Here is a 17,995-nt window from a genome sequence, read left to right as displayed (position 1 = left end):
ACATACACTCACACCCACTCACACACTTAGATCAAACACTTAAATCACTCTATGTCACTTCTGGAATTACAAGATTGCTTACTATTGCACTATGTTGGTTTGTATGCATTTGACTGTTTAATAAAAAATAAAAAAAAATTAAGTTGATTGAACTGGAACAAGTGAGTTGAAGGAGATTAATTTAATCATCAGAAACTCAAAATAATAAGTTATCTCAACTAAATAAATTATTTAAGTTGATTTGACAAAAGAAAATATGTTGTGATAACAAATCTTGAAAATATTTTTTTTACTGTGCGTTGGTTAATTTATTAAATTATATCTATTTATGTATGCCTTTATTTAAGTATGTCTATCCATCCATCCATCTATAATAAGCATTAGGTGTGTACTTAATCATTTATCTATGGAATACATTAGGTAGTATAAAAAGTTTTATTTTTAGAATCTTTTACTTTTAATTTTGACTCAACAACATTCCAGAAAATTATGCCATTCCACCCTATGAAATTCTCAATACTAGCCTACTTGTTCATCCTGCACATTATTTAGTGATTTGTGCACATCCTAAAAGCAATTTCTCATTCTTTTGAACACATTTCAAATGCTTTGGTACAGAATTGATTATGTACAATTATCTGCTGTTTATTACATTATCAAATGTCAAAACAACGTCAAAAACGTCAAAGTATTAGTTTGACATATTAGTTCAAAATGGTTAAACTAGTTGTAATAAACTCAAGCATATTTTCTTTTTTTTAGTTGAAGTGTACATGATGAAAATTACAGACCTCTCTTATTATTCTAAGTAGGAGAACTTGCACAATCAGTGGCTGACTAAATACTTTTTGGCCCCACTGTATATAGACTTGATATAGAATGATAATGGAAGAACAAATAAGGAAACAAACAGGGTCAACAGTCAGGAAGAAGAGGAGTTTAGGATGCGTTATGGAAGGGTAGAGAGCCAAAACAGACAAAGTGGTGAAGCAATGGCTGGCAGGCCTCTTAGATGTATGCATGTTTCTGATGTAATAAGGGCCACTGCCATATTCTCAATCATGACCTTACGGGTCGAAAGTTATACAGCCGAATGCTGGGAGAACAACCGTGTCCTCAATTGTTCAAACATTTGTAGAAGAATATGTATCCAGACAATGTTCACTTCTGTTATACTGCTACATTTCTTGCATTTACATATAGTTAATATACTTTAATATACACTTGTTTTGAGAAATGCACTTACTGGTTGCAAATGTTAAGGATGATTCCAGAAAGGATCCAAGGCGACTGAGAAAAACTGTATTAACTTTGAATAAAAATATGCCAATCAATTTCACTCATTTTTGTCATAAAAGTTTTTATATTTCAGCCTGAAACACTGGTGCAACTGTGAATATAAAAACACAGCCTTTAAAAAAAAAATAATAATAAATAAAAAAAAATTCTCCTCTTCTGTTGTTCACATATTCTCTCCTCAGGAAGTTTACTTTCTGTCAGCGGCTGTGCCAAACGTGTCTTGGGTCATGAATATTAATGCCGCTTTGAGACGTTTGCCCTAGCTGATTTGCTGAAAGGCGGACGTTGGTAGGTGAGAACGCTAGACGTGTGGGATTACAGTGTAGCGTTTGTGTGTTTGTTCAGCCCATTGTCAAAGCAATGGCTGGCAGAATCTTCTGATCAACAGCTGCAATTTTTTCCTATCACACTGTGACACAGGAAAATAAACCTCTTTAAATGATTGTCTCTCAGTGTGTTTATAGTCACAATAACTGGTTGTTTTGCCCCTTTAATGTGCAAGAGGATGAAGCAAATCAAATTGCCCCATGTAGCAATAAATAAATAAATAAATAAATTATATATATATATATATATATATATATATATATATACAGAGCAGCTTAAGGTAATACTGTATATTTTTCAAAATAAAAAGTCGATTTTTGTCTTAAATGCCAAAGTAGCCTAAATTACAAATCATATTTCAAATCAGGATGATTATAGTTAATTAAAACTAAAACTAAAAAATACTTTTGTTGCTTGAAATAAAATAAACGTTAACTGAAATAAAACAAAATAACTTAAGCTAATAACAAAAACTAAAGAAAAAATTTATAAAAACTAAAGCAAAAATTACTAAATACTATAGGAAAATATACAAATAAAAATTCCAAATATTAATAAACACAATAAAAGATTTTCAATAATACTAAAATAATAGGAGAAACAAAAAAAAATAACAATATGACAATATATTTTGGGTAATATACATATATTTAAATTGCAAACAGATTTTGAAACTATATAACTAAAACATTTTGAAAATATTTTAATGTATTTTTTGTATTTTTTGTTAAACACATCTATGTAATATATAATATAAAATTTAATATTTTATAATATAAAATTAATATTTTAATAGTATTAAATACATTTAGTATTAATTTAGTATTTAATAGTATTTTAAAATTAGCAATATATTTATAGTAATTTTATTGCACATTTAGATATATATTAAAAAAAATATAGTCTTAAAAAAGTCTTCAAATGTCTGGCAAAACTAGTTTTAATAATTCAGCTCTTTTCCTTAATATATTCAAAAATTAGTTCTTATACTTTTACTCAAGTAGGAATCTAAAAGTAATACTATAATATTCCAGTAGGGTATGAAATGTATTTTGGTCGCAAAAGCATGACAGCTCGTAAACTAGATTAATATTCAGTACTCTTCATGAACTTTACACTAAATCCACACAAACTATTAAACAAATACTATGACCTCGGCACATTTGCTCCCACAATGAGTCTCTAATTGTAACCAACTCAGAGAGTCAAAGCTTACAGAAAATCCCACACAACATTGTGGTGCATTCATCTTGTAAATGCGTTGATACGGACGTGACATGAAGGCACAAGGGGAGGTGGACCCTCTGCCACAGGGAATATAGGCGAGCACAGCATTTATTCAGCTCTACAACCCAACGGCCGCACAGAGATTACTCATGACACTGCGAAGACACAGCATGATGGTCTTTCTGTCTGAAGAAAAACTGCATGCCCATGCTCTGAATCAATAATTCATATAGTTTCATGTGCGCAAAGAAATGCTGAACAAAAGAGAACAGGCCTGACTAAACTGTCGCCTTTGGTATCGAGCAGGTACAAAGAAATGTTTCCATTAAATGAAATATTGGAAAATGATATGAAGTCTCTCTAGAAACAGGAAGAGAGACAGAAAGTTAATCATTGGGAGAATCTGTTCAAATGTAAGTGCAGTTTCTGACAAGATATTGCACTATGTAGCAGAACTTTTTTAACTAAAGCAAGAACTCCGAGCGTGTAAAAAACTCACATCGGCAGTAAGATTATGGCTGTGATCTCAGCAATCTGATTTCAAAAACAAGCACAGAATGTTACCCTGCATGCCGAAAATAGCGCAAGCAAAAACTATTTAATATACACCTTCATCATACTTAGTCTGTAATGAAGACAAAAATGCCATTTAAAGAAAAGTTCAGCAATAAAAAAGCTGAATTTTCAGCATCTAATGATGCTCCAGTCATCAGTGTCACAATTACTGTATTTGTATTATTATTAAAACAGTTTTATTATTATTAATAAAGTTTTGCTGCTTAATTTGTGCAGAATTTATTTAAAATCTTTTGTTATATTATACATGCCTTTATTTATTGTTACTTTTAATTCATTAAATGCATGCATGCTAAAAAAGAAGCTATTTTCAAAATGTTATATATATATATATATATATATATATATATATATATATATATATTGTTGGTTTAACTTAAAAAAGTTATCTGGTTGCCTGAAAATGAGAGTTTATTAAAATGAAAAATGTTAGTTAATAAAATGAAGGGGATTGGTTTAATAAATAGAAACTCAAAGTATGATGCTATCTCCACATTACTTATATATATATATATATATATATATATATATATGAAGAGTTCAGATGCAAAAGCCTCTAAATGCCATTTGAAATTTTCTTCTAAAATGACCATTTTTATCAAGCTTGTATATTTAAGTTCAGTAATTTCACTTACATGACAATTAATAGGTAATTATCATTGCCATTTAAGTGAAATTACTGAACTTAAATATACAAGCTTGATAAAAATGATCATTTTAGAAGAAAATTTCAAATGGCACTTAGAGGCTTTTGCATCTGAACTCTTCATATATATATATATATATATATACATACAGTATGTATATGTATATATATATATATATACAGTATATACAGTACGTATATATATATATATATATATATATATATATATATATGCGTATGTGTGTGTGTTTGTTATTGTTCTTTCTTTATGATTGAATAAAGTTTATACACTATATTGATATTACAGTTTTTCAATCATAAACAAAGAACAATAACAAACACACACTCTCACACACACACACACACACACACACACATATATATATATATATATATATATATATATATACATATACTGTATATATATAAACGATGAATTTTATTTATTCATTTTATTTGTATTTATTTTATGAATAAAAATAGCATTTAGCATTAAGATGTTCACTGAACATCATTGAATAGAAAAAAAACTGTATATAGATTCTTCAAAATTACAGCCAACAGGTTTGGAACAACATGAGGATAAGTAAATAATGACAGACCTGTCATTTTTGAATGCATTATTCCTTTTGTGCACTCTGATTACAACATCTGCATAAAACACTAATGCCTTGCCTCAAAATCTTTGCCCAGTCACACACTGTTAGTTAGCTAGCTGAGAGCAATATGCTCTGCCATCCCAAATAAAGGGAATTTTATTCATTAATGTGACTCATTTTCTCATGTGACTATATATCTCGCCACATCACATAATTCCTTTAGCCTAGAACTATTTTCATAGGCAGTGCTGTACTGTCAAGTCGGGTTTTTGTCAAGATGAAAATTCTTACAGTGTGCTATGAAATTTAATTTAACTATTAACAGTATTATTTATTTAAGGCTGAAAATGTAACTTTTGTCATCATTTACTCATCCTCTAGTGGTTCCAAAGCCGTATTGAATTATTCTTGGCCATCTAAAAAAGATGTTTAAAAAGTCTGTGCTGCTTTTTACGACTCATTTAAAGTAGGTATTTATACCTTAAAATACCACAACAGCGCCATAAATGTAGTCCATAAAAGCCATTTGAACTCATATGTTAGATTTGTGTGATGAATAGATCATAATTAAAGTGAAGAAGACAAAACCTTGTGTAATGTGTATCCATTTTGACATTTTGAATTACACCCAACAAGCACAAATGAGATCGAAGAGCTCCAGCGGAAGGAACATCGACGAAAGAAACGGTCCATGAGGGAGGAGTAAATAGTTTTTGGGTGAATTATTCTTTTTATTATCCTGAACAACCAAAATACATTTTAGATCCATTCTAACAAGTGTTTTTAGACAATTAATCTCACACATAGATGTCACATAGCAGATAATATTTTCAACTATTAATAAATGAACACTACCTTGAGGATGATTTTATGGCCTGGATCTGGACAAACCTTTTTGGATTTCGCCGCATAAGAGCCACTGACTGTAGTGGTGATTTGCTTTCAAATGCAAATTGCAATTAACAACCAACATTAACCCAAAGCTTTAAGTGCTTGTTTATCACTTAGTCTTCGCCCAAGGCAGCACAAAAAAAAACTAAAATATTGACTGCATCAGTGAAAGTACTCTACATCCAAAGACAAACTTCAACCACGCGGACCGATGCTTTCAGAATTTTCTTTTCAATTAATTATTTTGAGGGCATCCTAGCAAATAGCTTCTGACCATACTTAGTTGCTTAAAGCCAAATAATTCTTAAAGGGGTCATATGCACTTTTACAAGTTGATTGTCCTGAAATGTGTGTTGGCAGTGTACACAACCATCCTTTAATGATAAAAATCCATCCAGTGTTTTTTTTTTAATCTCCTTATATATTCCCCTGTCTCAAATCGAGCCGTTCGACTGTGTGACGTCATGGTCGCACACCCCTCCCACGATTGTTGATTGACAGCAGCGTTTCAACACATCCCCGCCCTTTAATTTTAATTAAAGTATATTACAAACTTTTAATTTAGACCCTAAAGAATTATATTAATTTGTATAAAATGACATTATATAACCCTTTAAAGGAGAAGAGTGTCATTTTTTTATGTTAAAACTAGAGCCAGACCGATATATCGGCAGCCCGATATTATCGGCCGATATTAGGCATTTTCCAAACTATCGGTATCCGCAGTTATAATGGCCGATAAATGAATATTTCAAAAATAAAATAAAAATGGACGAAACACACTTGAACCATGTCATGAGAGTTGGAGTTGTATAGCTTGTCCACCAGAGGGCACTCTACACGGTTCCTGTTGGCAACACTCGTTGAGTTGGTCACGAGACATACATTGCTTGAATAACAAGTAAAAGAACATCCCGATCAGTTCTCTTAACTCAAATAAGCATGACAAAAATTGTGACTATCATGTCCAGTTTAAAATAAATAAATAAATAAATAAAATATCGGCCGATATATTGGAATATCGGATTTTAAAACCCAAAAATATTTGTATCGGTCTTTAAAATCCTTTATCAGTCGGGCTCTAGTTAAAACACTTTCTATGTGCTGTGGTAACCCCACTATCTGCGGTGGTTTCACAATGTTGCTCAGTTTATTTGGCTGCTTTTTCAAGTCAATTTCTAGCTCAGTTACTTATCTGTTTGCTTAGGGCAAAGGAAATGTGTTTGGAAATTATATTTGCAAATTTGTTGAGTGCTAGGGGCACCAGAATTACACATTTCACCTTTAACTTCCAAAAAAATAATAAAAAATGAATTCACTCTATATTATATAAGATGTATTAGCCAGTAAAGCAACAAATATACCCCCATCATCCTTTGCAAGTAAGGAAAAAATCCAAAATAGTGGAGAGTTGATGTAAATGTAAATACCGTACCCAAAACCAAAAATAAAACAATTAATGAATAAAAAAAAACATGCAAACTCCAAGGAAGGGACTCCTGGCTCAGCTGCGGTTCAAACCCGGGGACCTTCTTGCTATGAGGTGACACTGCTACCCCCTGATTCACCATGCAGCCATTTTAAGGATTTATATATAGAGCAGTAATTAAGAAATCGGGTTTTGCAATGTTTAGACAGTGAGGCTGCTCACTAAATTTTGGAACAGAGCTAAATAGTCTCATCTTGAAAGTCTACACATGCAAATTAAGCAGGAACCTCAGGAAAAGAGACTACAAAATAGGTCACTGTGTCATTATGCAATAAAGACTGAATCTATTGAATCTGAACAAATCACAACCACACACACACCCAAATAGCATGTCTTGTCAGCTAATTTACACCATTCTCCTGTGATAAACTCCATTCAATATTTCGTTTTCATTAAAGCCTCTTTTTCTGGTAGGCATATGGTGGTATAGAGCCCCTGTGTCGCTCAGAGAACATCATCAGGACGTATAGCTGTGGGCAGCCCTTCTCGTGCAAATCCCAAATCGTTGTCACGGAAACTGAGAAAGGAGTCTCGGATGATCAGCAGAGGGCCACCTCGCTCAACACCTCACGCAGATGTGCTATTCACCAGCAGTCAGCATGCTATACTCTCACATATAAAGGGTTGCAAAAAGGGTTTTTGAAGTGATGCCATAGAAGAACCATTGTTTTATTACTTTGAAGAACATTTTAAGGCTGGATACTATAGGCAAAAACATTGTCTTTTCACACTCTGGTCAATTTTGTGCTATTTGGCTTTTCATGAAGTGCTTTTCAAACTAATGGAAAGAAAATAGTGTTTATTTTATAGCACTTTATCTATTTGCATATATTTCAATTAGGGCTTTCAGCGTTAATGCATTAATCGCGATTAGTTAAAAACAATCCATAACGCGTTATTTTTTTTAATCGCATTTCAAGGAACGCGTTTTTGTCCCTTTGGCTAGCCCGTAGTCAGCCCCTTTGGTTTGTGAAGCGGTAAAAAGTGATTGATAGAAAAAGTACGACCGGATTTTTAAACAGCCTGTTTAACTAAAAAAAAAAAATCAGACGGTTCCGTTGACAACACTAAGGTACAATGCAGCATTTGTTTCAAGGAGTTCAGCTACCATCGGAGCACGTCAAGTCTAAGTTACCACCTCCAGGCCAAACACCCCGGTGTTTCATTTGACGCTTCCCGGCCAAGCAAGCCGCAGCCTCGCCAGAGAACTATTCCTGAGTGTGGGCGTCGCAGCAGACCCTTGGATGAAAATAAGTTAACCACAGCGATCGAATTTACTACTAGTGTTAAATATCACTTGATTGCTGTTATTGCTAGGAATTGTTTTGCTAATAATGTTATTGTTTATTTTTGAAGTAGGTTAAGAGAGTGGCCTGATAAATGTCATCTCTCAAAGTAAGCACTGCGTTACTTTCCCAGACAGCAAACTGACATTGAATCAACGTGGAAACGACGTCTCTCGTGACATTGAAACAACGTTGATTTTGCTAATCGAATTAACGTTGAACCAACGTCAGACGCGGCATTCTTCAAAGCTAAATGAAAATCGAAAATTGGTTTGCTTTCATAACGTTGAAACAACGCGTTGATTTCAAGGTGATTTTCCGTTAGTTTTAAAAAGAATGACGCGTCTGACGTTGGTTCAACGTTAATTCGATGAGCAAAACAATGTCAGATCAACGTTGTTTCGATGTCATATTTCCACGTTGATTCAATGTCAGTTTGCTATCTCCTCCTAATATTTGGAAGTTGGTCTACATTGCACTTTTTTTTTAATAAAAAATGTTCAAAAAGGAAATTGTATGTGTTCTTTTGATTCCCGAAGAAAATTTTGGTAAGATATACTACATTATGGGCTTAGAACTGTCTTGATTTGCAAAATAACAGAATTTTACACATGCAAAAAAAAAACGCGATTAATCGCAGTTAACTATGAAGCTTCTGCGATTAATTGCGATTAAAAAAATTAATCGTTTGACAGCCCTAATTTCAATACATATATTTAAATCTAAATGAGCCAGAAAACTCCACTTCAGTAACACACCATTCTGTTGTTGTTGTTTTTTACAGAGGGGTTTGTTTATATATCGTTTGTTATATTCGTTATAAAAATGAACAAATCTTTTTTCATGTCATATGGTTCATTCAACGAACGAAATTTAACGAGTTGACTCGGGAAAAGATTTGTTCATTTTGATGAACGAGAGTCACGAACGCGCATCACAGAACAGAGCAAGAAGACCATTGGAGCTTATAAAACGTAAACTTGTTATTATTTTTTTAAATGAGCGATCGTGTCGCTTGATAAGACCCTTATTCATCGTCTGGAATCGTTTAAAGCCCTTTGAACAGTTTGCAGTTTGCACTGAAACTGTCTTTTGGACCTTGAACCGTTTGGTTCCCATTGAAATTGAAAAATCCTGGAATATTTTCATCGAAAACCTTAATTTCTTTTCGACTGAAGAAAGAATGACATGGATATCTTGGATGACATGGGGGTGAGTAAATTATCAGCAAAAGTTTTTTTTTTAAATTGAACTACTCCTTTAATTAGTAACAGACACCGTTATAAACCATCTACGCGTTGTTCATTATAAGTTTTTTTTTTTTTTAAGTAAACTACTCCTTTAAAAGCGTCAATGTCAAGGCATCAGATGGTGTGGAAGCAGGAACGGCACGTGTGCGACTCACCCATTTCAGGATGGTGCCTCCCCTCCACAGGCACGCTGACCGTCCGTCGCAGCAGCTTGTTCCTGTGCGACTCGGAGCGCCGCTCGCGCATCAACAAAGGGTGAACCTGCGGGAGAGCAGAGATAAAAGGTCAGTGCAAAGAATGTGAGGTCAATATGGTAAGCTGAGTCAATCGCGCAGGCCTCTGCGCTAAACCAGTCGGAAAACCTCCGCTTTTAAAACAACAAGTCCCGTTGAGACTAGATTCCTTGAAATAATAAAGCAATGGTGTGTGTTTGGGGTGAGTGGGGAAAATAATTGCAAACTTGCGTGTTTAATGTGTTTATTTAAGCCTCGGTATGGGGCTGAATCTCACGGGAATTCTTCTTAATAGGGAGAGCTCGCTCTTCTTCGTCCGCAAGCACGCGGAGGACAACATCTCTGTGCAAGTTTGCCTTCAAATTGCACAGGGGTTGTTTAGCGCATGAGTGTCTCTGTTCAGAGGGAGATATCGAGAGCAAGGCTGTGAAGGAGGCGATTACCTACAGTCTGGTGTGATAAATGAGTGGGGCAAGAGAGGACCAGACACTGAGCCCTATGGGAAACAGCTAAAATGTTTCAGGGGTGGCCTTGTCACTCGGACCCAGCTGCATTATGGGACACTTTCCATTTTTATGCACAGCTCAGCTTTTCACACACAGAGGAAAGATGCAGATTTAGGAGGTCTGAAGGGATTGACACAGCTGACTGGAAGATAATGGTGCGCACTCTGCCTGACGGTGCATAGTTTTAATAGTTTTAAAAATGAAGGATGTCTACATTATGCTATAACCATGAGGGCAAGGCAAACTAAATATTATGTTTTATCTGTACGTCTTTTAAAATGGCTCTATAGCCAGATGCAACGAAATTACAGGAGGGATAGCCTCATAAAAGATGCACAACATGCAATAAATCCTTCATGACTTACTAGAAAGCATGCAAGATCGCTGTTTAACGTACATGGCCTTTTATGTGAACAATTATCTACTATGCAGGCAGTACAGATTTATTTTTAAGGATAAACTCCAAACCCGTAAGACTTTTATTCATCTTCGGGACCACAAATGAAAATGTTTTTGATGAAATCTGACAGCTTTCTGTGACTGACAGCCACACAACTGACGCTTTAGAAAGTTCATGAAGAGATCGTAAAACGAATCCATATTAATTGAGCGGTTTAGTCCAAATTTTCTGAAAAGACATAATCGTTTTATATGATGAACTTAATTTAGGCCTCGTATGTCAAAATCATGTTAATTTCAAGAAAATTAAACCATTAGATTTACATCCACAGTATGTATCAGGACTTGCGGGACTCTACTTGTGACTTCAGCTGGGCGACTGTGTTGGCTTGGCAGCAATTACCTGGTTCAATGTTATCTGGCACACAACACAGTGAGTAACTGTGAACAAAACACAGAGAGTCAGAGACCAGGTGGAGATGGACCCGCTACTGATCTGCAATCACCTGCCCAACAGACGAGCAATCACTGTATATAGATCCCAACAGTGCCAGCCCACTTTTCCAACGGCCTTGGTTCTGGAAGCATCTTTTTGTCTTTCGGAAGTCTTCATTAAAGACTTAAAAGACATTAACGAAACCAACCAGCTACCTATATGGTGAACCGCTAATCACGACGATACAACCTCTCCTTTGATCTAATGGACGAAATAAACCTTGCATTTAATATATAAATGTGAAAGGAGATGACGGGAAAAAACATACGGAGAGCATCCGCTTTTGTTTCTGCTCTGATAGCCGCCAAGATCATGGCAAACGCTGCGAGTGTGTGTTAGAAGTCATGAATGGTGAGAGAACATTGTGCTTGGTACATTTTTCATCTTCAAACCAAACATATGTCTTCAGCCGACAAGGTTTAATCCTGTCTGGCTAGCGAACTTCCCATAATGTTTCCGCATTACGTCAGTAGCCGGGGAAAAGGCGTCTTTTGAGGCTGTTCGAATGCATTTGACCACGTGAGCGTCTACAATCCGGTCAAAAGTGGACAAGCTCAAAATGTTTCAGGGTACATTTATGACGACGATGTAGTAAAAATGTACGTTTTTCCTTCGTATTCTTGGTATACAGATGACAATAGACCTTATGTAGTCCTGCCCCTTTTTAGAACTGCGCTCGTTGTGTTTTGTCTTCCAGTTTGTATTTCCTCAGCATGAAGGGCATCCGCTTCAAACATTACAATGCTCATGATCACTTTCATTAAAGGAGTAGTTCACTTTAAAAAATATTTTGGTTATAATTTACTCACCCCCATGTCATCCAAGATATTCATGTCATTCTTTCTTCAGTCGAAAAGAAATTAAGGTTTTTGATGAAAACATTCCAGGATTTTTCTCCATATAATGGATTTTACTGGTAACCAAATGGTTCAAGGTCCAAAAGACAGTTTCAGTGCAAACTACAAACTGTTCAAAGGGCTTTAAACGATTCCAGACGATGAATAAGGGTCTTATCAAGTGAAACGATCGCTCATTTAAAAAAAAATAATAATAACACATTTTTTTTATATATAAAATAAAAAATAAAAAAAATAAAAAAATAAATAAATAAAAAATAAAAAAATAGTATAAGTTTTATAAGCTCAAATGCTCACCTTGCTCTGTTCTGTGATGCGCGTTCGTGACTCTCCTGTTCGAACTCATTAATCAAAATGAACGAATCTTTTTTCGTGTCATTTGGTTCATTCAACGAACGAAATGAACAAATTGACTCGGAAAAAGATTAGTTCATCTTGGTGAAACTTTCAGTTTGCACTGAAACTGTCTTTTGGACCTTGAACCGTTTGGTTCCCAGTGAAGTCAATTATATGGAGAAAAATCCTGGAATGTTTTCATCAAAAACCTTAATTTCTTTTCGACTGACGAAAGAATGACATGGATATCTTGGATGACATGAGGCGGAGTAAATTATCAGGAAAAAATGTATTTTTTTTAAGTGAACTACTCCTTTAACTCTACAATAAGTAGATCCACTTCAACTTCGACAGCGATGCCATAGAAATATACAGAGCTACCGCAAAAAAAAAAAAAACCAAAAAAAAAAACAGAAACAAATTCAAAGGTGGCTGCGGACTTGTTTCTCTGGCGCATAAGCTCTATAGACTTAAACAAAATAAGCATGCGCATGACTTCGTGTTTTCGTGTTTTCGGAGATGATAACGGTATTGGTTTGAAAAACATGCATTCTGTGACCAGATTGATGAAAATGCTTCTTAATTCCAGGTGTAAACAGGGCCTTGGTGCCATTTCCTTGTTTTGATTCTCTGATTGGTGGAGATTTAGCTGCCGAATCATTGGTAATGTATTGTAATTGTTCATCAGGAATTCCACTGCTAAACATGCTTATTAAAAATAAATTAAAATAAGGTAAAATAATGCAGCATGGTGGCTTAACAACCTCAGAGCTCACAGTAATGCTGTCTTTAATGGTTTATAAGTTATCATTAAAAATTATTTCCCTTGGATAAAGGATGAACCAATATTTTATGAAATTAGAGAAAAGTAGATTTTCTTTTCAGTGGCAACAACAGTATTTTTTATTTCTTGCCTATATTAAAACTCTCCAGCTTGATCCAGACTTCATATATATACATACACATATATATAACCAATAGCAGATCGGGGGACTGTTAGAAGGAAAATATTGATAATGTGTTGGTGACACTAATTTCACCTTTAGAATACACTTTGAGACATCTGTGTCCTCCTGTTGTTTAACATCTAGCTATTTTGAACCCAAGAACACTTTCTGTGTGTAAATCTGGACTGAGCTCAGGCTTGGCAAACGCATCCATCCTGCGCTATAGGGGGGTATGCCATGTGTCAGCACAGTCTAAACCAGCCCAGCTGTGTGATGGGGCAGGTGAGGGAGGAGAACAGCAGGTGTGCAGTCCGTTCTGTCCTAATGGTGCGCTAATAGATCACGGCCCGACCTGACAGCACAGTGCCGGCAGCCCGACTGACCCCCAACCTCAACTGAGTTCCCTGGCATCCCGGATCTGGCCCGTGAACACCACGGCGTCACAGCAGAACAGCGAAGGTAAAGAGAAGAAGGATGAGATCTGTCTGCTTCTATCAACATCACATCACTGTCAGGTTCCAGCTGCTCTGGTAATAAATGACACAGGATGATTTTCACTTGTTTGTATCCTGATCCTGAGAACGTCGTACCAGAGATATATTATCTCCTGTTTCATTTTTACTGTGCAATCATTGAATTATGGATAGAAAATACAGTTGCAATCCGTCAGATGTGGCGGTTGAAAGATATGGATAGATGGATGCACAGTTTTCTCACCACAAATATATGGAAATTAATTCTCCTCTATAAAAAAAAAATGGCAGCAAAAACTGTCCGATCTGTTAACAAAACCTGTCTTGTTGCAGCTCCACTTTGCTTTTTTTAATAGTGATAAATGAAATAACAAAACAGACATAATTAGACCTTTGTTAGTGCATTCAAGTCACTTCTATTCAAATGTTAAAATAGGTTAAAGTGTTGTATCTTTGAGACTAACATTTATAAGCCAGGACTCTCCTAAAAGTTGACAAAATAAATTTGAAAACATTATAATATACAATCTTTTCTTTTCCTGCCTCTGACTAGCAATAGTAACTAAACCCTATTGGCTATTTTAGATAAGGAATCCCATTCATTTACTCATTAGGGGAATAGATTTTTAACAATAACTTCTAAACATTTAAAGACAGACCGAAACTGTGAGCTACGAGCTTGTTAATTGATGATAAACGCTTCTATTGAAGCCGTCAGTCTGCATTATTTCAAATTATTTTTAATAAGTCTTTCTGCAACACACACACACATAAATACAGTACTGTAAACATAAATAATGATTATTTGTAACCTGAATTACGTAATCAGATTCCAAAAATTAAATACTTGTAATTAGATTATATTTCATTTTAAAATCTGAATTTGTAATCAGACTAGTTACTTTTTACTGATTACATGATTACTTAATTATCAGAAAGCCTATTGCTTATATTAGTATTTGAAAAGTCTTCTGGATTTATGCAATTGCACAAACAGACAGGCCACTCGGAAAATAAAAATGAAAGATTTAATATTTTTTAGTAGGCGTTTTATTTTGACTATTGTTTTTATTTTGCTGTGATGCACCTCGTAACTGGTTGGTTTGGTTGATGGCATGAGTTTAAAATTAAAATCCCTTTGTGGAGAAATACTGAAAGGCTGTTGAAAAACTGTTGCACTCTCTGAGAAAGAACATTCTGCTTGTCAAACCATTTTATGAGCTCTGTCGTATTGTCACGTGACACATCCCAGGAATCCATTACATAATCTTTTCCTCCAGTTCAAACAGACTCCCACAATGCTAACGGCTCCTCTCAAAGGTTTGTCATGACACCGTCAGCTGCGCTCAAAGCCTCTCTGTTGACTGTGTCCATACTAATTAATATATTTACTGTGACATCTTGGAAGACCACAATGAAACACAACGCGAGCAGCCACATGCAGAGAGCGATTCGGTTAGCGCATGATTCCATAGCCTGATTCCTGGGGCAGCTACAAGAATGGCTGCCGCCCACTCACAGCGAGAGAAGCCTTGCTCTGTGTCTACTTGCGTAACGCAGTGTCACGGTTGCACAGATCTGCACGAGGACCATTCATCTGAGGGCTGGTGCACAGAGAGTGTGGAGTCGGACGTGGGCCGCTGTCACTAAACATCAATTAGGATCTAATGACATGGCGGCAAATCACTCCTCACTCTCTCACTCCCTCTAAAGGCTTATTCTGAGCATAGCAACAAGTCACTACATTGCCCAATGGTTGCCCATTGAAGCTAAGCAGGGCTGAGCCTGGTTAGTACCTGGATGGGAGACCTCCTGAGAAAACCAGGTGGCTGCAGGAGGTGTTAGTGAAGCCAGCAGAGGGCGCTCACAAATTTGGCCCTTGTCCATCATGGCCTCCTAATCATCCCTATATACTAATTGGCTTCATTGGTCTCCTCTTCACCAGTAAGCTGGTGTGTGATGGGCGTTCAGGTGATTTCATATTCTTTTAATTTTATGTGATGACTTAGCCTGGCTCATTGAGAATGAAACGGGGTCTGGAAACCACACTGTAAAAAATATTGATGGTTTAACTTAAAAAGGTAAGTAACCTGGTTGCCTTAAAATTTTAAGATTATTGAACTGGAAAAAGTGAGTTAATACAATGAAGGAGATTAATTTAACCATCAGAAACTCAAAATTATATGTTATCTGAACTAAATAAATTATTTAAGTTGATTTGACAAAAGAAAACATGTTGTGATTACTACACTGTAAAAAAATATTGTTGGTTTAACTTAAAAAAGTAAGTAACCTGGGTTGCCTTAAAATTTTAAGTTGATTGAACTGGAAAAAGTGAGTTAATACAATGAAGGAGATTAATTTAACCATCAGAAACTCAAAATAATAAGTTATCTCAACTAAATAAATTATTATAAAGTTGATTTGACAAAAGAAAATATGTTGTGATAACAAATCTTGAAAATATTTTTTACAGTGCATGTAAATTTTCCCGTATTTGAGGCGTGGTTTACGAATGCCCAGAGCCGTATTATTGGGTGCTATAATGTCTATCAAATGCGCTCCCTCCCCGTTCTGTGATTGGTTACCTATTTCAGGGGAAAATTTGGTTCATGGTATCCAGACTGCCTTGCAGCGCGAATAAAATCGGCAGACAATTAAAAGTATTACATTTATTTAGACGGTTAAAGCACACTGTATAATGTATCACTGTCATTGCAAGAAATACATATCAAGTGGTATTTATTTTAAGAAACATAAGCACACTTTTAAAAACAAAATTACCAGAAGTATTTTTTTAAGGGTTTTAGGTGCGTTTTTTTAAATTATATAATATAATTTAATTATTATAATTTTTAATAAATAATTTATATAATTAAAAAAATAGTAATACTAATAGTAAATATATGTATAAAAACATATATGTAAATATATGTACTAAAAACTGAAACAATTAAAAAATTGTTAATTGAAATAAAGCTGAAATAAAACAAAATAAATATTAACTAAAAAAAATACAGCTAAATTGTTTGCTTTTGGAACCAACTGAAATAAATTTGAAGTTTGACGTTAAAGTACTAAAATTAAAAGCAAATTACAACGATTAAAAATAAACCAATACAAATGACAAAAGCACATAATAAGTACTAAAACAAATTAAGGTAAAAATGAACTTTTTATAAGGAAAAAACTGAACTTTTAAAAATAAAAATATTATCAAATAATATAATAGTATCTAAATAATACTAAAATAAAACTACAAAAAAACACATGCAGTGTGCATATAACACACTAGTGAAATTATTAACTGACGATCCTCAATTTTGCTGTTAAGTGGTAACATCATAAATTGATTGGAAAGTACTTTACTCGCCTCACTCATCAACACCTCCTGAAAACAATCAGAGAAAACATGTCCTCCTGCAGACTCCCACAGTGCAAATGTCTTCATGGAGGAGATGATTGTCATTCACTACAGGACCTGAATGAAGACCCTCACACACACAAACAGGGTTGCAACTGTCCCCTGCAGCAGATGAGTGACAACCATGAATATTTCATGGTGCTCATCTTCACAGAGGTGACAGCCATTAGCCTGTCACGACCGATTCACATCTATTCAAAGTGTGGCCTTATCGGGACATGCAACAAAACGGGTGCAATTAGACAGGACGGTGCCTCTGATTAATGAGCCTCTCCTCCACTAGAGACCTGATCCACATCACAGTGCCTGCTTCACAGGTTAGCCAGTGTGTCCATTAGATCCGCAGGCACTGCACGGGCTGACTTCCTCAAGGTACGCTCAGACTAGACTCGGAGAATGCAAATAAATAACGGGGTAGAGAAAGTTTTAATTTAACATGCAAAGGAACTTGAGTTCACATCCCAACCAAATATATACTGTATATTTGTTTTTTGTTTTGTTTTTGTTTTACTAAAACAAGCAAGTTGCATCTGAATCCCTCCACCAGTGATCATTTGGATAATAAACTATTTCTGTGTTCAAAATTTGAAATGCAGTTTTTATAAATTGTGAGTAATCACTGTTTGGTTAACTGCAGCAATTTCGTGTTCATTTCATTTGCAAAAAATAAATAAATAAATAAATAAATAATGTATATTTTTACATATTCATATAGACTTTTAATTAATAACTAA

At 34.9% G+C, this 17,995-nt stretch overlaps 1 protein-coding gene across 1 annotated transcript in view; it reads right to left on the bottom strand.

Annotated features, from left to right (window-relative positions):
• The window catches only part of syngap1b (synaptic Ras GTPase activating protein 1b), a 131,567-nt gene that overhangs the window by 83,612 nt on the left and 29,960 nt on the right, over nucleotides 1-17,995 (bottom strand). Inside the window, 1 exon segment of the mRNA XM_089118000.1 lies at nucleotides 9,746-9,851. Within this exon segment, the coding sequence (XP_088974126.1) occupies nucleotides 9,746-9,851 (106 nt within the window).

The sequence above is a fragment of the Pimephales promelas genome, chromosome 12 (assembly GCF_988280905.1).
Source record: "Pimephales promelas chromosome 12, fPimPro1.hap1.1, whole genome shotgun sequence".
NCBI classification, from domain to species: domain Eukaryota; kingdom Metazoa; phylum Chordata; class Actinopteri; order Cypriniformes; family Leuciscidae; genus Pimephales; species Pimephales promelas.
Note: the sequence above shows the minus strand (reverse complement) of the source record. Positions and strands in the feature narration are given on the sequence as shown.